Source organism: Gobius niger (assembly GCF_951799975.1).
Source record: "Gobius niger genome assembly, chromosome: 13".
In the NCBI taxonomy this organism is placed as follows: Eukaryota; Metazoa; Chordata; class Actinopteri; order Gobiiformes; family Gobiidae; genus Gobius; species Gobius niger.
In genome coordinates, this window is record NC_136864.1 from 26,661,596 (window position 1) to 26,684,199 (window position 22,604).

The 22,604-nt window shown below is 38.7% G+C and overlaps 1 protein-coding gene and 1 long non-coding RNA gene across 2 annotated transcripts; both read right to left on the bottom strand.

The window, feature by feature from the left end:
- On the bottom strand, positions 1 to 11,831 carry LOC306972559. The gene is made up of 3 exons (XR_013793505.1): positions 11,706 to 11,831; positions 177 to 307; positions 1 to 97 (listed from the first exon to the last, which is right to left on the bottom strand). It is a non-coding gene; the product is annotated as an uncharacterized lncRNA (long non-coding RNA).
- A 2,590-nt stretch (positions 11,832 to 14,421) lies between these two features.
- LOC306972798 (tripartite motif-containing protein 16-like) lies at positions 14,422 to 16,050 on the bottom strand (the record flags this gene model as incomplete). Its single annotated transcript, XM_079569504.1, has 1 exon — positions 14,422 to 16,050. The coding sequence occupies one exon, from the start codon at positions 16,048 to 16,050 to the stop codon at positions 14,422 to 14,424; it is 1,629 nt and encodes a 542-aa protein (XP_079425630.1).
- Positions 16,051 to 22,604: the final 6,554 nt, after the last annotated feature.

Consider the following 22,604-nt stretch of genomic DNA (forward strand, 5'->3'; position numbering starts at 1 on the left):
AATATCCGTGAACTGGAGGCTCCCTCAAACGCCTCGGTCAGAGTGTCCGCTGTGGTTTTCTCATGGAGGCCCAGGACAATCAGGGTTTTAGACGGGACTGGAACAACCATCATAAAGCACGACTATCACCATTTACTGATTGATTTGGTCTGAATGCAGTCCGCTGTGTCACCAACCTTGTGCCGGCTCGGCTTTCCACTTCAAACCAAACTGGACTTTGAGCGGCCTCTTCTGAATCGCACTGTTTTTGGACGACTTCAGAGCCTTCGCCGCATGTGCCACAGACGCAAACTCCACAAAAGCAAATCTGTGCAGGAAAAGGCAAACACGCTGTATCAATAAGTTCAATAAACGCTCCATCCAGCGGTTTCTAATCTGAGCTCAGAAATCTACATCCTGTAACCCGGCATTTCAAACATGTGCAGTGTCTGGTCAGTGCTGTGGACATTATTAAGGTAAGACACTGCAGGTGAAGAGGGAGGAAAATAAATGTAGAGACATCAGTGTGAAACCTTTGCTGTCGATTAAATATGAGCAACAAATGTATTGAAAGTTTTAAGTAAGTTTTCATAAAGGGTCATTTACTGGTAAAAATGAGTAAAATTGTTAATATTTTGGTGACGAAAGCTGAATAATGGATCGAGCCTGGTTTAACCTCTTAACCCCCACCTGAACCGAGCACATTTTCTCCAGTTTGGCTTCTCGGAAAAAATGTCACTATAGCAACGAGAAACGAGGATGAAAACACAACAAAAATGTGACCGAAGAGCGTCAAAACCAACAATAAAACAACAAAAAAGTGCGACAACTTGACACAAAGGTTAAGATCCGTCTTGAAGGCCTTAGCTTTCAAATGAGCCGTTATACTGTACTGTTGCTCCCCAGTCGAGTCGCTTTCAGATTTGGGTAAAGCTGAACTGGTCATCCCTCCCCCTTTCTGTTGCAGGCCGCATTAACTCTGTGCGAATGAACATTTTACCCAAGTTTACATATCTTTTCCAGTGTCTACCAATTTTTATCCCAAAATCTTCATCACAACTTTCATCTGGAATGACAAGCCCCCCCAGAATATCATGGACCACTTTGCAACAACCAAAAAAAGACAGGAGGTATGGCCGCACCAAACTTTCAGTATTATTACTGGGCTGCAAACATCAGACCAATAGTCCACTCGCTCTACGGACATCCGGGAGCCGATGCCCCTTCATGGCCACAGCTGGAGGCATCATCTCGCAGCCCCTCATCCCTGTCAGCTTTAACTTTTTCTAATACACCTCCCCCATCTGAATATACTAAGAATGTTGTTGTCAAAAATGCTCAATGTCTCAATGTAAAAAACATCAAAAAAGGTCCCTCAGTTTCCCAACGCTCCACAAAAAAATCCTGGTGACCTCATTCTAGCTCGACCACAAACATTTAAGAGTGTGATTTCAATCTTATACAGCAACATTTTACAGACTGAGCTCAGTGTGACCCTCAATGATGACCTCTGGCTTTCAATTCTCAATAGAGTCCACACCTCCTCTGTCTGTGCCAAACAGTCCTTTATGCAATGTCAAATTCTGCACCGCTGTTTTTGGACCAACCAGATGTTAGCGAGGATTTTTCCTGATGTGAACCCAAACTGCAATCGCTGTGGTGCTGCTCCAGCCAATCATGTTCACATGTTCTGGTCTGGTATTTAACTAGATCAGTATAAACATCTCAATTTGAGCATGATAATCCAAATTTTAGTTGTTTTGACTAGGTAAGAAGTTCTTGGGCATTTGTCCGAGATTATTTCACTTGTTCTGAGATGTTTCTGACTCGTTTCGATACGTTTCGTTCTTATTTCAGGTCATTTTCTTTGCCAATGGGGTAAGAAAATAGTTCTTATCTCATTGGCAATTTTACTTTCTTATTTCAAGCAAGATTTACCTTAGAACTGGTCAGAAATGTCCTCAAACAAGCAAAGTAAACTTGGTCCGATCAGGGAAAGTGTCTGAATGAGTGAAAACCGCTCAAAACAAGATACATTTCCTCAATTCAAGTCATTTAAGCCAATGCTTGATATTTACTTTTTGTAGTGTATGTACAACGAATCGTATCCATAGCCCATGAATTAGCCTTTGTCTGTACCTGTATGTGAGAGAACGTGTGTGACTGCGTTATTAGTATTATTTTTTATTCATTTATTTTTTCTCTTCTTTCATATTTCTTATTATTTAGTTGTTGTTGTTTTTTTCCATTTGTTTGCTCTTCCTTTTTTGTATCTGTTCTATGTTTTAACCAAAATCATTTCCCATGTACAACTAATGAAGTTAAAAGAAAAATAATAAAAATATATATAAAAAAAAAAAAGCTGAACTGGAGTAAATACACTTGGTTAAGGCGGGGTAAGTGGTAAATATGTCACATGTGTTTATTTTGTGACATATTCGTGTTAGAGGATAACATTAAATCGCTATTTATCATACTGGGTCAGGCTGTACAGTCGTACTATCTCTGTCATAGCCTTGACTGTGGTGCTCAGGCGCCCACTCTCTGCCACTGAATGCTTGCGTATCAGTATGACGCTCTGAGAGGGTATTTATCCCTCTTCTGTGGAAGCATAGACAGACTTGAATGGTAGGACTAGCGCAATGTCTCGAGTTCATGTCTCCGGGTCCCGCACCGATGGTAAATAAACTTCTCCTGCATAAGACATCCAGACTGCTGCCTGTCATTCATCTATCCTCTCGAACACCATTGTTATTTCTCTAACAATTTGGCGTCAACGAACATGTCTACAGCTGATCTGGTAGGTGCATTTTTATCCTTTGATAAAAGGGAGGGGGAATGGCCTTACCAGATTCATGCTTGATAGAAAAAAGAACAATGCAATGGGAAACGTACAATTAGTAAAAATGACATAATCTCATGTTATCGGTTAATTCTGGATGTTTGGTTCCGGTCGAGAGTAGGGACTTTAGGTCCACTAGGTGACTGGGGTATTCCGATGCACAAAGCTTGAACTGAAATAGCTGCAATAATCTGTGAAGCTCCATGCATACAGTTTAGAGTAGGTCAGGTTTTAAACTTGTTGACTCTACTGTTTATCCACATAGCCGTCATAGGCAAGAGTGAGGAACACATATTATAGACTATCTTGAGTGTAAAGCTTTGTTTAATGTTAATTTTAGTGTCAAACAAAAGGCCTCACACCGACATAGCCAGGAAGCTAGAATGCTCCAGAAAGCTGTAAACGAGTCTGGGTCCAGGTCACTGGTCTCTATGTCTGGTTTACGGATAGCAAGTGTGGGTCAAAGCAAAAGCTGTGGGCTACTGTGTAAAGCTGTTGTTTCATGTTACTTTTAATTTTGAACTAAGTGCTGAATATTGAGTCGGTAATAATTACATAGGCCGTGTAATTAATTACTAAGGCAGTTGGACTTAGAAATACGCCACAGTCAGAGGACTGTGACCACAGGCTGGTGTGAAAACTTGAATAGAACTATCTGTTTTTAGTGGTCATAAAAGCTTGTGGTTTAATATACATCTGCTGATTTTTCTTCTGACTATAGAATAGTTACAAGAAGTAGAGAGAGTAGTTGTACTGGTGCTAAGGGATTATGGGTAGGAGATGAACCTAGGATATTTTTCTCCTAAGAGAGATAACCCGCTTAGCACCGATTTTTGAGATGTGCACAAAAGAGAGGAACACGTACGCTCCATATACAACCTATGGAGGCTGTTGTGTTTGTTCATTTCTAATCTAACTGTGAAACTCCAGAATCAACTGATGAACATTGAGAGAAATGTAACTGATGGCTATGGCTCTGGATGCAGCGAGTAGATCTTTATTTCCATGTTTTTATATTTCATATTCTGTGCTTCCTTGCTTGGTTTGCTTTGTTTGCTTGGTTTATTTGATGTTTGTTTGAATTTTTTTCTTAGGGCTATAATGGACACACAGAGAACATAAAGTGTACTGAGTTATTTTGCGATAACAACATGCTTATTTGAGTAAAACTGTACATTCTTTGGTAATAAGATTACACTGACACCAACAAAGTAAAATAGAGGCAACACCATCCTCACAGTTACTCAGTACTCACAGCATTCGAGTACACTTGAGCGAGTAAAATCCAGTGGTGGAGGAATTGCTCGACACTCTTACTTAAGAGTGCAGATACAGATTCTTTTTACTTGAGAAGAAGTGAAGGTATCTGACATGATTTTGACTCAAGTAGAAGTGTTGAGTTATGCATTGTGGAATGTGCTTTATAAGCGGAAGGTGAAGGTATTTAAGAGATTATTGTGCAGGATTTTAAAATCATTTGAATCTGGTTTAAACAAGGTCTAAAACAAGGTTTAAAGGAGTAAACCATTGGACTAGGTTTGAACCGGGTTTAAAACAAGGTTTAAAAGACTAAACCACTAAACCAAGTCTAAATTGGGTCTAACCAGTTCATCGTAATGAGGTCACTTTGAAAATAAAATGCTTTACTTTTAACCCAATTGAAAAATATAGTGAAGTAAAGTAGAGGTTCATTCATCATAAATTTACTAAAGAAAAGTAAGATGCCCATACTTTTACCTTTTGCTTGTACTTGTGCTTTTACTTTGTTGCTTTCCACCACTGCACTTGAGCGAGTAAAAACTAAATTATTTCAAAGTAATGTTACTCTCACATAAGTAATTTGCCAGAGATTTCACCTATATCTGGACTTATAAGTGAAGGTCTTGCTGTATAACACCGACCGTGTTCACAAGCAACAAACTACGAGAGTAGAGAGTTTTCACGGACACAGGGTCAAAGAAGAACAAGGGTCTGAATGAACAAAGTAAGGGATCTGTCAGTTTTATACAAAGGACAGATTGTGTTGTTAGGGGTGACCTGATGCTGTTCGGTTTCTTTGACATTCAGCAAGATGCAATGACATAATGTTAGACCAAATTATGAACATTTTCACTTATTTCAAAGTAAGAATAATTCAGGGAGAGTGATGCTCACATTTTGTGTCTCTGCCTTGTCTCCTCTGTCCACATCTACTGTTTCCCCTATCTGTTATTGTTTTGTCTCTGTCTGTGAAGGTCCATGAGCAGAGCGTTCCTGATAAACTCTTGCCTCGGAAGATTGTTGAGTCAGTTTAACAAAACAAAATGCCAACATTGTTTGCTATAACTATTTCATAGAATAGGGGGGTATGCTTTTGAATAATGATAATGCATTGGTAAAGCAATGATACAAGTTAAGAGTCCCCGTAGGGTAAACAATGTCCGCATTTTGAATCACAATCAATTGATGTTCACATGACGGTGATGATGAATTGAAAAATGTGTTATTTTTGTGAATTGATGCTGCTTTATAATCTGTTACAGGCCACAGGAACTGTGTGGAGGACTGATTTCCGGTGTCACAATGTCACAATGTCTCTGTTTTAGCTGCAACTTGTGAGTATAACAACTGGGTTTTAAAATACACAAGGAAAAATTCTATGAGGGAAAGATGTATAACTACAAGTAGTTATGTTAGTAAAAGGTATGACTTGGGTGTGATGAGCAATAAAAACAAATGATATTGATCACAGTCAGACAAATTTAAAAGTAAAATGCGCACAATCGAGAAGTTGAAATGGCTTGCATTTTTAGTTTATTAGCCCAATAATAGAATAGATGGATAAATGTTGTTCTGCTGTGATTTGCTTGAGAAGCCTGAGTTTGTAGGCCTGGTTCTAAAAGTACCAGGACCTGAAAAATATTATATTTTGTTATTTTGTCTTCACTGTTTAGACTTGTGGTAAAGTGAAATTTAACTCTGTCTTTCTAGGCTCTGAATGTCTATATAGGCTCTCAGTTGTACAGGAGTTGCACATCGTTAATCTTTATAAAAGATTTGAATATTGAGAGATGCCCAGATTACGGCAGGTTGGCTTCCTGGTTCCTTTAAAGATAGTTTAAGTATTTGCTTTGTTACATTTTGTGCCCAAGATTAGATTGGAGTAGTCAAAACACTTCCTTTGCTCTTCTAAGTAATGCCTCGAGAACAAGGTTCAAGACAAGGTCAGCTGGAGTCCAAACTGTGTTTAGGAGAAACATATTTGCGACAAAGGTAACCAGAGGTTTAGAATGCAAACTAAGTGTCTTAATAAATTCCAACATTAGTCGGAACAGTTGTTCCCAAAGTAGGGGTTAGGATCCCCCAGGAGATAGCGAGCACTGAGATAATATGAATTTTAAATAATTCCTAATTGCAAACAGCACTGATTTGAATATAAGAGGTCAAATAAAAGAAAATTATGCAAATAATATAAAAGAGTTTAAGTGTTGTTTTGCTTGACATTGTCTAAATTACTAAACACTTTATATCTCGAATAGTTCGCAAAGGGTTTTTGGGGGTCCTGACCAGAAATGTGTAAATTAAACTTTAGAGACCAATTTAATTTAAGTCTGGAATAGACAATTGAATTTAATATAGTAAAATATAGTTAAAGATTTAAAGAAAACTTGTAGTACAGTATCTCAATTCTTGATGTTTTAATCTTAGTGATGTGGTTTTAAGAACCTAAAGGCAACTAAAATTAAACACATTAAAGACAAAAGGAGAAATGAATAACACTATGCTTACTTTCAAGCATGCTGCATTGACTCTTTTGAGGATGGGCCTTTTTTGATAAAGTACAGAATTTTTGCTTTTATTTTTGTGATGCTTTGCGTAATAGGACATGCTGAATTTTGTAGGTTTTAGATTTTAGATTTTACTTTGCCATTTTTGGTGGTGATGGGAAAAGGCAAGGGCCTGTTGCGCGTTGCGTGGGCATTGGTCCAAGTGCATTGCTCAAAGACCCTGAAATGAAAGTTCACCGAATCGATAGTCTGCCGAAGAGAAAGTCCGCCAAACTGATCGTCCACCGAACTGAGAGTCTGCTCTGCCTCGCTGAGAAACTGTCCTCGAAAACATGCCAACAAAAGCCCCGCTGCTGCTGCCCCTCGAAAGCCTTGAACAGTCGTCTGCAGGAGGACTAGTGCTCACAATTTGCCCAGGTCTGATGCCTTGCTCTCTGTACCACTTGGACCTACATTTTTTAAGTTTTTTTGCTATATACTTATTTTATATTTACTTTTTTTTAGCAATTTTTGGTGTTTTTGCCGATGGGTCAGCGGCCCATGGGATCCTCTTTTGCTGCGATTTATAATTATTATTTTTTTTCTCATTTTGATATTTTTGACTATAGAATGCTCAAATTGGTCAATGAGTCTGCATCTTAAACAGCAAAAATAATCAAGTTAAAATAAATAAATAAATACATTTTATTGGATATTTTAAGAGATAACAATTTTTTACAAAAATAAAATAATAAAACGACAGACAGAGAGATTTGAATGTTCAGTCAGTAATAGTATGCAATAAACAACATTTTAGCCTCTCAAAAATAGAGTAATTCCCAAATTACTGTGTAGCGCAGTTGCATTGATCTGTAACAGCCGATAACATAACTTTGAAAGATAAATATCCACAAGTTACCACTCGTGTGAAATAGTTTTGTTGATAGGACTGTAGGGATTAATTTTTTGTTAGTACCCAAGGAGGGTTAAGGCTTAACAATTTGTTGTTTGTGTTTATGTTCTTTCTGAACTTTCTGAAATTGATAAAAGATGTCGTGAATTTAATTTAAGTAAATTGAGTGAGTTCTGCACAGAAATTGACTGTGCAGTTGATTCTGGATTTTGTTGTTGGTTTCGGTTTTAGGTAAAATGAGAAGTCCTAAATTTTGATCAGTGGAAGATACTGGTGTATGTTAATTTGAAGCGTTTATGATAAAGGTGATCATTTACATTGGAAAACTTTAGGATGCTTAGGTTGAAATATTGTGTTGTTTGCCAAGAATTGTCAGTGGAGGCTGAATCCAGATTTGAACGCATCGTGTGTTCTTAGATTTTAGATCTGAGGCTGTGATTTCGAGTTGTATGCAGCCTAATGAAGAGGTTTGCATACAGTGTAAGTAAAGCGGTGTCTTCAAATTTGAAAGTTGTGCTGGCAAACATGTTTTATTTCGGACTAGCAAGAGTTTTCAGTGTAATCCAGTATCTCAAGAGTCAGTCAAAAGGCCACACTTATGGCCTCAAAAGTATATTGCCCAGTTTTCAACACTAATCACGACTCTGGGTGCACACGGAGCTCGTTATAATTGTTGAAAAAGAGGAGGGGCCAAGAAGCAGAGGAGATTTGCTCTCTGTAGAAATAATTGTGACTCTTTCTGATCTAAATAAACAAATAATGAGAAAACAAAAGTTACAGCAAGTAGTTTAATTTCAAGTCTAAAACCTGATAATTAAACACAGGGAAAGTATCAGAAATAACGCAACATAATAAAGAATGAAGAAAAGTTGTGTAAGTGAAACCCAGTTGTTCTGAAAATAGGAAATGTGTAATGCCATTATTGCTTAATACTAACATACTAATGCCATGATTTAATTTCTTATATTTACTATAAAATGATATTAAAGAGTGTGATTGTTTTGATTGTGAGTGTGTAACATGTTTTAATCCATATTATTTCCAGGTTGATAACGTTAATTTCCCACAGAGACAGGGAATTTACAGGAGGAATTCTGATGCAGGAGGGTCTGATTCAGGACAGGAGCTGATGAGCCGAGAACAATAATACCAATGGCATGATCAAAGATGGCCTTATGCAGGCCGGTGTGTGCTTCTTTATTGTTGCAGGAGGCAACGTGGAAGAAGAAAATGTCGGTTTGTTCTGGATGTCTGGAGGTCGTGCCTGAGCATCAGTATCCTTTGTGTATCTATTTTGTGTTTCCAAGCAAGAGAAAGAAACACTTATTATCTCATCAAATATTTTAACTTGCGAATGATAGTAATGATTGATATTCATGTCATGATGGCTGAAGCTGACTCTGGTGAAAAGTCATACTTAATCGGTAAGTTTGTAGAAATTATACTGATGTGTTGATGTTTGCAAGGTATAACATTCTTTCCACAGGCGACCTGAGAGACAGGTTGGATCTGGCAGGAAGGCAAACACACATCCATTGGAGTTTGAATAAAGTTTAAATGGAAAGATTCATCTTACACACTCCCATTGTTCTTACATTTACTTGATATTTCATTATTATTTTCATTTATATATTTATAAGTGCTTTCATTTTATATTTACATTTTTTACATTAATTATTTTATATTTTATTATTCATTTCTCATTATTATTTTCATTTATATATTCATAAGTGCTTTTATTCTATATTTACATTTTTACTTGGCTATATTTACTTATTTCATAGTTGTGTGTATTCATATTTACTTTATATTTGACATTTATTATTTTATATTTTAATACTCTTTTATAGTTAATAAGCTTTCATGTATTTTTAATTTTACAGCATGTATTTTAGATGTAGTGTTCATTTATTTAGTGTTTGTTTATTCTTTTCTGGCCATATCACTGAAGTCCGTCACTAGTGGCCAACACCGAGGGAGCGTTAAAGCCAGAATTTGGCATATAGATTGATTAGGACTTAGTGTGAGGCTAGATATATATTTTTTAAAAATACTTTATTTCTATATTTACCTATTTTTTATTATTATTATTATTATTATTATTATTATTATTATTATTATTATTATTATTATTATTATTATTATTATTATTTTAGCATTTTTTATTTTTCTATTTTATTCTTTCTATATATTATTACTCATTTTGGTCCAGTCAGTTTTCAGCTTATATTTTGATTTTGCATTTATATTTTTTAATCTTTGGTGCTTATTCTTTATGGCTTAGTTATTCAACTTACCAATTTCACTTTATTTCAATTCATAACTTTGCAGGTACAGATTCACAAGATAAAAGGGCAGGTATTCAATACTTGGTTATCTTGTGGTGAGGTTCTTTCATGTTATGTTTTGTGTGTGTTGCTCATTGCAGGTATGTTCAGGTCAAAAAGGAAGGGTTTTAAGCTCTATTTCAGAGGCCATTACGCCTGAAGTATAAGAGGATTTAATATATTTTGTCCTGAATGATGGTTTCTTGCATAGCAGTTTTCAGTAACATTATTTTTAATCTTGATTAAAACATTGGAAGCAAGGGATAACAAATAATAAGGCTTACGATCTCGTTAGATTTGAATTTTACGGAAAATTCATTGTGCACGAGTGTATGAGCTTGCACCCTTCTCAATGGACGCTGCCAATTCTCCACGCCATTCTATTTCAACCTGAAGACTTGGAAGACAATAGGGAACTCTTGGTGTGTGTGGGCAGAATAATCCCAAAGACACACCAAGAGGTGTTACGGCACGATAGTCTACTCGTGATCCGTATAGATCTGAAGCACCTGGAGGTGTTTTGACGGGCCTCACAAGTATTGTGTTGAAATTAACCATCCGGTATGAAGATTGTTTCATGATTAATAGTTTGCTATGAGCATTCTCTTAATATGTGAATATGATTTTCATGAGAATTGATTGATTCATATCTTTGAATATTGTGTTGTGTTTGTATTTTATTGTATGTACATTTTCTGACTTGGACCAATAATATATCATTTGCAGGAGAAACTGATTGGCGGCCATGATCTTTTACTTATCCCTGATAATTGGCAATCAGGTCGGGGATTTGAGGTTTGGTCATGGTACCCCCTTTTACACGCCTTTAGTACTTGATTCATGTGTTTTATTGGTAGCAGTATTTGCCCCGATTGGGTGATTAGTGAATCTAATGATGCACATGTCTCAGTACTTTGGGGTCACTGGGAGGGGGGTCATTTAATTCCATCACAATGACCCGTATAACTGTGTACTGTGGTACTTTACATGAAGTGTGTTGAATGTTGTTTTGAAATGTCAATTCTGTGTATGCTTCCACTTAGGGCATAGATAAACCATTTGAATTTTGATTTTATTCTAAAATCTTGGTTTTGGATTAAATTGAAACTTAGGTAGTTGATTCAGGTTTATTTTTAGGCTGGCGTTTAATTTTGATTTTTTCACTTAGTCAAAACCACTAGAAAGCTGTAGTTTTGAAAGGGAGGAGTGTTAGAGGATAACATTAAATCGCTATTTATCATACTGGGTCAGGCTGTACAGTCGTACTATCTCTGTCATAGCCTTGACTGTGGTGCTCAGGCGCCCACTCTCTGCCACTGAATGCTTGCGTATCAGTATGACGCTCTGAGAGGGTATTTATCCCTCTTCTGTGGAAGCATAGACAGACTTGAATGGTAGGACTAGCGCAATGTCTCGAGTTCATGTCTCCGGGTCCCGCACCGATGGTAAATAAACTTCTCCTGCATAAGACATCCAGACTGCTGCCTGTCATTCATCTATCCTCTCGAACACCATTGTTATTTCTCTAACAATTCGTTACAAAGATCTTTTCAGACGGGATTTTGGATCTTGTTTGGTTTAAATAAGCCGGAGAAAAATGATGCAAAAATTCAAATTTCGCCTTGTTTTTTGAGGCTCGAAACTCAGTAAATCAGTCTAAGATATGGAAAAATTCCCTCTGGAGAAAAGTGTGAAATACCTCGAGTCCATGATGGAAAAGTTCAAGTCTTTGGAGCGACTGAAGTGGAGATATCGTTGCAAGAGTGTAAAGAAAAGCTCTTTCTTCTTGAGTTTGCTGCAGCCGTCTCCCACAAAGGAAATCGCAGACTTGGATGACGGAGTCTTATCGATGGGATTCCCTGCAACACGTGGATACCAAACCTGCATAAAAGATTTACCCCTTGGATTTCCCGTCGCTCTGAGGAATGCGGATCTGCGCGGCGCTCTTGAAGATCTTCTTGAGGAGTTTGGGCTGAACTTTGACTGGCAGGTTCCTCACAAACAGAGTGTCGCTGGGAGGAGCTTCTGCTGTGGAGGAAGAAACCGGTGAACACGAGCTTTTTCCCACTCTCCATCTCATTCACACTGATGATACGGTCAGGAGGAGCTGGGGAGCAGGGAGAGACACTCAGCAGATTGTGGGAGCCGCCACTAAAACCTACAGTGTTCCAGGCATTGATTTGTCTTCTGGTCTGTCGCTGGAGTTCTGAGAAAAGCCACTAGAGGAGATTCAAAGATTACTCAAAGATGAGCAAGTGGGTCGAACACACAGCTCCAGGTATGTTTTCGATGAGAAAAAAATCATAACGTGGTAAAAAATATAAGTTTGCAGAATTCTGTGAAGTTTCAACGTGGGAACTTTCCCATGGGAATGAACGGGAATTTAAGGGAATAAACGGGAATGAACACATGTGAAGGCGGCTCCTTTAGACAAACCTAAACTGAAGCGTGAACATTTTAGTTGATGTTGATACAAATAAATAAATATCGCAGCAGAGATGAAGTCAGGGCGATAAAACTTTGCCGTTTGTCTCAACACTTATTAGAAAGAGCTTTAACCTCTTAACTCCCGCCTGAACCGAGAGGATCTTTTTCCTCACGTCATCAGATTTTTTTTCCATCATTTTTTTGTTGGGTGTTCAACTCATTTTTGTCATTTTTTGTCATTTTTTTCATTTTTTTATCACATTTTTGTCATTTTTTTGTGACATTTTTGTAATTTTTTGTGAATTTTTTTGTGACATTTTTGTCATTTTTTCGTTAATTTTTTTATTACATTTTTGTCATTTTTTTAAAATCATTTTGTCATTTTTTTGTCCAATTTTTATTTTAATTTTTTTTATTTTTTGTCCATTTTTGGCATTTTTTGTCAAATTTGTATCACATTTTTGCCACTTTTTCATCAATTTTTCGCCACTTTTTTGTCAATGTTTTCTCACTTTTTTGTCACATTTCCATCAGTGTTTTCATCTCAGTTTTGTTGCACCTTTTTTCCAGAAGCTTTTGGATTGGGGTAAAGCCAAACTGGAGAAAATGTGCTCGGTTCAGGTGGGAGTTAAGGGGTTAAAGGAACTACACCTGATTTTTTTTCTTGTCATGGAACAACATTATGACTTTTAGTTTATTGGAAACTCTATTTCATGAACTTACAGGCTGGTTTTCTTGCATTTTTGTAAAAGTGACCCTGCAAAATTGTGAAATGAGCGTAAAAACACATCACATTGACTTTGCTCAATATCCCACTTTAGGAACTGTATTTGTATATTTGATCGTCTTCTGCATTCGACACATTCATCATCAAGTATAACGTGATTCCTGCTGTTGTTATCACTGTGTTGCCACATCTATGAGGCAGATAAAGTCCACACTCACTTGGCTTTGTCCAGTCGAATGTCCTGCACCAGGAGAGACTGCGTCATGAAGTCGTTTGCTAAAGAATTTCGGATTTCCTCGTAATATTTAGAGTTGTCCAAGTTTCCAACATAAAGGCAGTAACCTACAAACAGAGCTGTTATCAACCTCTCCTCTGTTACACATTAGCTCCATTCTAGCTTTACATTCACTGAACCAGGTCTTGAAGAAGAAAGACACAATTCTTCCTCTGGTCGTCAGTAAAATGGACCCCAAGGAAAACTTTTGGATAGAGAGACTTTAGAGACACGTTTATTCAAGATGAGCCTCATTCAAAACACATCATAAATCTGCACTCGTGCTCTTTCTATGCAGATATTTTTATCATTAGGTTTTTTGTACTATATTGTTATTACTACAGTGAAGCTCAGACCAGACTTTATACAGAAACATACTACTACTACTACTACTACTACTACTACTATGTTTGGTGGGTAAAGTAGATAAATAGATTTACCTTGACATGTTTCAGCATTGGTAATAACTTTAAGCTTCTGGTAAATGACTTTTAGAAATCAATCCTAAAACTAATGAGCTTTAATTTTACAATACAGTTTTACTGGACACTAATGTAGATGTAAACTATTCAAACTGCACCTTTTTCATTAAAACACGGCCAAGCAACACGAGAAATAAGAAATGAAAAACACTGGATATGAGGAATGACAAGGTTGGTCCATCAAGACTTTATTTTCATGTTCAGATAAATGACAAAAAGATTCAGACTCATTAGTGGAGCAAAAAACATCATTTTCCCTCATACACCGTCCTCCAGAGCCCAAAACTCAGATAAAACCCCATTATCTGACTGCAGACATAGTAAAATAATCCACTATCAGGGAAAACTCAGTGACATTATAGAAAACATTTACTTCCTTTGACATTTTGAAGTAAATGAGCACAGACTAAAACAAAGTTATTACTTGTTTAATTTATGATTTTGATTTGTTCTTGTGTAGAAAGTCGTGTGTGGAGGAAGAGATTTTCTAGTTTGTTTAAAATGATCAAATAAAATCAAGGTCAAATCCATGTGACTAAGTTTATTGAATTTGAAGCTTGTTTACGAGTCAGACCGATAAAATCACACATGTTCAGCTTTTTGACACAGGACAGACACAAGAACAGCAGTCATTTTGAAGTCCTTGTAAATATGGCAGGTACAGCAGGAAACTTTGATCAAACATTTAAAAAACTAGTGCAGTGTCATGTGAGTTTTGGAAAACATGCAGAATCTCCCCTGTAAACCCCAAGTCCAGCGTGCAGAGGCTGAGTGAAGGTGGTCTGGACTCTGTGCAGGAGGATCATGGTTTGATCCTTAACGCTGTAGAAGGACAGAGCTCCTGCGCTGTGGTCCAGGTAAACTCCCACTCTGTTTGAAACTGGACCCGGTACCTTTGAGAGGACGCTGTTGAACCAAAATGTGTAGAGACTTTTCTCACACTGTAGGGCCCAGGATTTATTATTCATTCCAAAGGCAGATTCAACACCTCCTTTTCTGTTGATATCTTTATATGTTACTCCGATAAAAACCACTCCCTTCCAGGTCAACTCCACCTCCCAGTAACAACGCCCCGTCAGACCCTCTCTGCTCAACACCTGGGTCCAAGAACTAAATCTGTGTGGATGATCAGGATGACTTTGGGATTGGGTCATATGTGTTGCTCTTCTGTTTCCCTCAGACAGAGACAGATAATCGTTGGCTGTATTTGGGTCGAGTGTAATATCACATGCATATCTCAGGAAGTCCTCTCTAAAGTTGAGTTCAGGTTCAGACAGTTTAAACTCTTTCAAAGTGAGCTGCAGTTTGTCTTTGAGCTCTGACACAGCTCTGGTCAGGTCCTCTAAGTTCCTCCTTGTCCTGGTCTGGATTCTGGACTCTGTCTCAGACTCAGTGCTTTGTGTGGCTCTCACCAGAGGAGGACAGAGCTGTATGAACTGGTTATGGTCTGGTGTGAGGGACAGTGTGTCCAGCTCAGAGAGGGTCCTCTTCAGCTCAGTGACGTCCCGCTGCAGTTTGTCCTGAAGCTCTTGGACTTGCTGTAGTTGGCTCTGCTCTTCAGACCGGATCTGCTGCTCCACTTCAGAGCGTCTCTTCTCTAAAAGCAGGGCCATCTCTCTGAAGTCGTCCCCGCTGCGCTGCACTGCAGTCTGGGCAGAGTGGCTGATGTCCTGGGCCTGCTGTCGGAGCCTCTCCTGCTCCGTCTCTTTGTCCTGGAGGCTCTGGCGCAGCAGGGGCCTCCTGGTCTGCAGCTCCTCCTGTCTCTGGGCCCTCTCTGCTGCACAGGACACCGTGTCATGGCCCTTGTGTTGGTCCATGCTGCAGAGGTAACAGATGACCTGCTCATCTGTGCGGCAGAATATTTCCATCAGCTTGTTGTGTTGAGAGCAGAGGTTTTCCTGGAGTTTGTCGGAGGGCGCCACCAGCTGGTGTTTCTGAAGCATGGCCACTTCATGATGAGGCTGGAGGTGGCTCTCACAGTAAGAGACCAGACAGTGCAGACAGGATTTAACAGCTTTCAGCTTCCTCCCAGAGCACAGATCACACGACACGTCTCCAGGACCAGCGTAGCAGCGGTCAGGAGGGGGCGCTGTGAGCCCTGTCCTCTTCAGCTCCTCCACTAGATCAGCGAACATTGTGGTTTTGACCAGGACAGGCCTGGGAGTGAAGCTCTCTCTGCACTGAGGGCAGCTGAACCTCACCTGTTGGTCCCAGTGGGTTTGAATACAGTCCATGCAGTAGCTGTGTCCACAGGGAACAGTCACTGGATCCTTCAGTAAATCCAAACAGATGGAACAAGTTATGGCGTCCTGGTTCAGAGCTCTCTGCGCCATTTCTGCTCCGGCTGTGAGTGACTGTGTTAGTTTCACTTTTGCACAAACAAATCCTTGGTGTTTCTGACGACAGAGGCTCCTCCCACCAGCTGCGCCTGCCCAGAGCTGAGCAGGAAGCACTGTTTTCTTTTCTTTTTTTCACATCAGAGATTCTTTTTAAAGGTGCGCCGGCAATGAGTTTGTGTCAACAAGTAGATTATAACTAACTATAACTTTAAAACTCAACACACAAAGCATTCAAACACACAGTATGTAATCCATGTGTTGAATGAATTATGAACTACTACATTCTCTATCTGTTACTGTTCTCACTATTTACTATTTGAGTATTTTGTGGCTGCAACAGTGAGAAAAATAAAGGTTTCTTACGTCACCAGAACTGGCAGCTTCTCCAACATTATTAGGTCCCTTCAGTCTCTGGTTTGTCTCCCTCCACAGTTCTCACGTCTCATCTTTAACCTGGTCCTTTGCTTTTACGTCTGCAGGGCCACCTTCAGATTGGGCGTCTGAAACGACAGGTTTCACTTTTTATTACATGTCATTTTTATGCATGTACGTGCTGTACTTTATGTGTGTATGGACGGATATGTAAGAGTTTATCATTCCTACATTTGTTTTGTCTTTTTTTCTTTTATTAAACTCTGTCCAATGATCTGAAGTCGTACATTAATGTTGTTCTACCTGTAACACATTGTGATATTAATATGAGGTTTTATCACTAAATAGAACCTTGTGCATCTTCAGTCTCAAGTTTAGAATCTTCCAAGTCATTTCCAGTTTGGTTCTGAATTTGAAAACAATGATTGTATCTTCAATTCAATTCAATTCCATTTTTAATTTGAGCATTTGAGTTCCACACAGTTCTTCATAGGAACAGCTTTCAGAGTAATCAAAGCCAAAGAAAGATACATGTGTAGGTGAAAAGGTGAATAAATAAATAACGTCTTCATAATTATATAGTGATATAGTCGTGTGGCAGAATTACGTAACGTCCTGTCTGGTTTGGAAATATAGTGTCCAGCAAACTTGACCAAAGGGCTAAAGGCTGGATTTATAAGAAATGAAGCAGACGGGATTGAGGCCTATGAAGTGCATCGCTGTAGTAATGTTGACCTCTGAACCCTTCGCCTGAACCGAGCACATTTTCTCCAGTTCGACTTCACCCAAATCTAAAAGCTTCTCGGAAAAACATTCAAATCGTGACAAAAAGGAGAAGTGAATGAGGATGAAAACACAGCAAAAAGCATCAACAGGGGCGAGAAAAAAGCTGCAACAATGCGAGGAAAATATCTTAGATCAGTTTTGAAGGTCTTAGCTTTCAAATGATGCGTTACTCTGGCCTTTAGGCGAGACGTTTTTAGATTTGGGTAAAGCCGAGCTGGAGAAAATGTTCTGGGTTAAGGCAGAGGGTAAGAGTAAATGTACAATAAATACCAGCACTGGCCTTCTCTTCTTCCAGAACTTCAGGGTTGAGAGAAAGACCATAGATTTAATCATTAGAGATTAGTGGGTCCCATTCAGCCTCATTCATTATAAAGGTCCCGAGTCGTCTGTGAAACTTACATGGCTGCCAAGTCTCCTCCTACGAAGCCCGTTCCTTAAAAGGACAAAAAGGCGGGGGCGGCTGAATGACTAATCTGACAAACAGCATCACTGAGAATTCAAACTTCATGACGTGACTAAACAAGCAGGTGCAGTTGTAGAGCAGAGTTTAGCAGTAAAAGTAGAACTGTAGTTATGTTAGCAAACATGCAGAAAGCTAACTGTAGCCTACCTGAACTGTTCTTCAGTCGTTCATTTATTGTTTAACAGGACCCAGCCCTATAGGCGCCGATAATGTTCTTCCCAGTTAAAAAAAAAAGACAGGTCAGGATCGATCTCACACACTCGTAGTTCTGAGCCCAGCGCTCTACATGGAGCTAAACAAGCAGAACAACAGTCTGTCGCTGCACATTCATCATCTCAATATCTTTCTTCAACACAAGAAGACAAAGTGAAGGATCAGTTACAGGCCTACAGCCTCATGCCTTTGTAAAATGATGTCATCTACAGGCATGAAGTAAAAAACAAAAGTCACACATGTATGAACACAGACCAGACACTTAAAAATTTAACATGATTTTTTATTTTTAAATTCATTACAAAGTTGAGCGTCATTGAACAAATGTATAAATAATCAAAGATGTTTGTGCTCGTGCTCAAAAGGACACTTCATCTGCTGCTCGCACGAAAATATGATCCCAAATTTCTTCACGTCAAAATATGACAAAGAGCAGCTCATCTTTCTACATATTCACAGAACAAAAGTGAAGGAATCAGTCGTGTGTTGTATTGGAGTTTGCTGAACAAAAAGGAACCTTGAAGAGCAGCTCAGTTTTTATTTACCACTTTGGTTTTCTTCTTTCCTTTCCCTGAAAAAGAAAAACTTTTTATTGCTTTTTTTCTCAGCACAAACACATTAAACTCCAGAATGATTAAGTCAATTAGAAGTTGTGTTTGAAGAAATTACAACATGTGGTTAAAGTCCCCATAATGTGGACACAGAGTCTTCAATTATGTTATATTTCCTCCAATATATTCATACACTAAGTCAGGCCCGTGGGCCACACTCGGTCTCCCAGTGCTTCAATCTGAGGGCCCTGAGGCAATTCTCAATTTAAATGTTTTTCTATTTATTATAATGTTAATAAAACCCATTTTACAGCACCAGTGCATCACAGCGTCTGTTGGATTTGGATTAGTTCTACTGTACATTTATGTTTGCTCTGGAATATCAATAACTGAATCAAATCAACACTTTCCTGATTAGTTTAGTTGTGATTTGCAAACCAGCACAACACAGTGTGCTTCTCTCACTTTGATCTGTTTGAAAACATATTTACATGTGAAGGATCATGTTTATGATATTGGCAGATCCTGAATGTAGAACTGCAGCCCATGAACCATTGCCCTCAGTACATTGTTCATTACCTGGAGTTTGGCCGTTCTTGGCTCCTCTGTGCTGTCCTCTCTCTCCGGTGTCCGGGGCCTGGGAGTGTTTGGGCCGAGCGAAGGCCACGCCCACTTTTTTCCCGTCGATCTCAACGTCCTCCGCTGCCTCTTTGGCTCGTCTGCACGAGTCAGTGCTCTCAAAGTCCACAAAGCCAAACCTGAGGAACAAATGAGAGTGATTCACAGATTCCCAGCTCCAGACTCATTGTAATGTGTCATTAATGAGCACGTGACTTCAAGATAAGTGTCCGATACACTGGCCCGAGAGTGTTTGTTTAAAAAGTACAGCAAAGCCTTAAGGGCAAAAATAAAGTTTTACATTAGAAAACTGCGACAAAAAATGTAATAAATGTACAGACGATAAATATTGAAAAAAAAAAAAAAAAAATATTATGTGATATTTCTTGAGCGATACATCGACATTAGCCTGGCTAACACCAGACTAAAATCACAAGTGATATTTAGTCTGGGGACCACCAATTCATTTTCTCGTAGGAGAGGTGTGGTTTGCGATCGTCCATAGTCGTTTATTGGGCGATACGAAAAAAAAAAAAAAAAAGTCTCATGCGTCTGCACGTAGCCACAGCCAATCATATCATCGTATGAGATGACGTATGACGTACCCGCTGTAAACTTTTGAGCTAAATTATTTAGAACAAGGTCTAAAGCTTGATCAAAAAATACCATCGTGTCTGCTGCTGTCATGTTGGATCCGTAAATAAACTTTTTTTTAAATTATCCGTAAATAAACTACAAGCTTCCATATATCGAATAGCGCGTCATCGTCTTGCCGTCCCTCCTCGCTCTGTGATTGGTTCCCAAATCCACCGGAGATTTGGCCATGGTCCCCAGGCTGTTGTGCAGTTCGAAATAATTCGAGCGCACACAGCAGCCTGGTGTTAGCCAGGTTACATCGACATAGTAATCATTGTGACAGCCCTAACACTTGTAATCTCCACATACACATGATGGCCACTGGGAGGCGCCACACGCCTATGCCAGTTAATCCACTGTATCCAGTGTTTTCAATCAGCATTTTCAATTGTCTGATTAATTTGTCCTATTTGATGTGAGACTGTTTTTCCTACTGCTCACTCATGACCTGCACTTTGACCGGCAGAACTAAAGGAAAAGACCAACAGCTCTGAGATTAGGAGGAAAGACTTTTCCTATTTCAAAATGACCATTTAGAAATTTCAATAATTTGTTATTATTATTTATTTTGTTTCTATCTTGATCCTCTTGAAGCACAAAGAACAAGCTCTCATCATTGTGTCTCTTCTTCATCTATAATGTGGTGCAGTCCTGGTTTTAAGTACCACTGTGTGCTGCCCCCTGCAGGTTACCTCATGTGTGTACAGCTCCAGTATCTTACTCAGACAATCCCATCTGTGCACTTCCTGTTTGACTCACTTCCTTGACAGTCCAGTGTCTTTATCCACAAATATCCGTGAACTGGAGGCTCCCTCAAACGCCTCGGTCAGAGTGTCCGCTGTGGTTTTCTCATGGAGGCCCAGGACAATCAGGGTTTTAGACGGGACTGGAACAACCATCATAAAGCACGACTATCACCATTTACTGATTGATTTGGTCTGAATGCAGTCCGCTGTGTCACCAACCTTGTGCCGGCTCGGCTTTCCACTTCAAACCAAACTGGACTTTGAGCGGCCTCTTCTGAATCGCACTGTTTTTGGACGACAGTATTTAAATCTATACAAAAATGTGTATCAATACATTTGTATATCCTACTAAAATCCTATAAAAGCTGTATATAAAAGTAGCACATATTTGCATTCAGAAAGGAATATCACATGACACGTTCATTTGCCAAATTCAATCCATATTTGTTTGTAAGAGTTTTCTCAGTAACAATTTAAATCTCTTCTTGTCCTCCACTAACGTTAGACTATCTGGAAGTCCATTCCATGCCTGCATAGCTCTGTATATGAAGGTCCTCGTGATGCTATTCGATCTTACTGTTGGCAAGAGAAATTTTCTGGCCGTTGCATGTCTGGTTTTATATTTGTGTTTCTCGTGGCTGAACAGGAGATTTTCATAGGTAATCTTTGGACATCTTGTCGACATAATACTTTTTACTGAGGATAACAGAGAATACAAGAGTCTGTTTTTCACTGACAACCATTTTAGTTTACTCTGCATTTCTTTTGTGCTTGTCATGTAGTCACAGCCTAGCACCATTCGTGCTGCTCGGTTCTGGACTACTTGTAAGGTTTTTATCCCTTCAGATGTTGCATTTGACCAGACTGTTGGACAATAGTCCAAGTACAGTACCAGCGCTTGTGTGATTAGTTTAGTAGATTGCTGTGTAAGACAGTGCTTGTATCTTTTTATCATTGAGATCGCCCGTGCCATTTTTACCGCTATCATTTCTATATGTTTGGTCCAGTTTAATTTACAGTCCACTAAAACTCCCAGCAGCTTAGTTTCATATACCTGATTTATTTGAACTCCTTCTATCTCAAGTTTTAATTCTGGATCTGATTTAATGTTATTGTTAGACCCAACTACCATTGCAACTGTTTTTGACGTTTTTAATATCAATTGGTTTTCTTGAGTCCATTTTAACACCTGCTTTAATTCTTCACCTAATACTCGTCGCAGTTCTATTCTGTCTTTTGCTGATGAATACAGAGTAGAATCGTCAGCATACATTACTATTTTAGTTTTGTCAAGAGCCAGTGGCATTTCATTTGTGTAAATATTAAAGAGCAAAGGCCCAAGGCAGCTGCCCTGAGGCACCCCGCACGTTATCATTCTTTCTCCTGAGTAATAGCCATTAAAGAAAACTGACTGAAATCTTTTTTCTAAATAGCTTTTAAACCATAATGTCGCTGTCTTCTCAAAACCATAACTCTCTAACTTTGTCAAGATCATCTGATGATTAAGTACATCAAAGGCTGCAGAATAATCTAACATTACAGTTCCGACTATCTTCTTATCTTCTATTTCTCCAAGCCAGTCGTCAGTTATTCGAGTCAGAGCTGTTGCAGGGGAGTGCCCGTGTTTATAGGCATGTTGATGATCAGAGAATAGGTTATTTGCGTGGAAGTAATCATAAACCTGTTCATATACCACTAGCTCCATTACTTTAGCTAGGGCTGGTAATAAACTTATTGGACGACTATTCTGTCCCGAGAATGGTGATTTTTTATCTTTAGGTAGTGACTTTTACCCTCTTCCATTCTTGAGGACATTTACTTTTGGTGAGACTTAGGTTAATGACATAGCAATAATTTCTGCAGTCATTTTCAACAAGTAACAATCAATTTCATCCATGCCAGGCGGTTTATTCTTTAGATTTTTCAGAATGTTTTCAATTTTGCATGTTTCAGTATTCATAAATTGAAAATTACAACGTTTGTGTTCCATTATGTTATTTCTAATTAGTTCATTTGATGTTCTAGTATCATTACTGTTGGATATTGTCATCTTCAGACTCTCTACCTTTGTCGTAAAATAATCATTAGAATAGTTTGCAATCTCAATTGGTTTCGTCATAAAGTTTCCATCCACTTTTTCTTCCCGTTAAATCATTTATTATG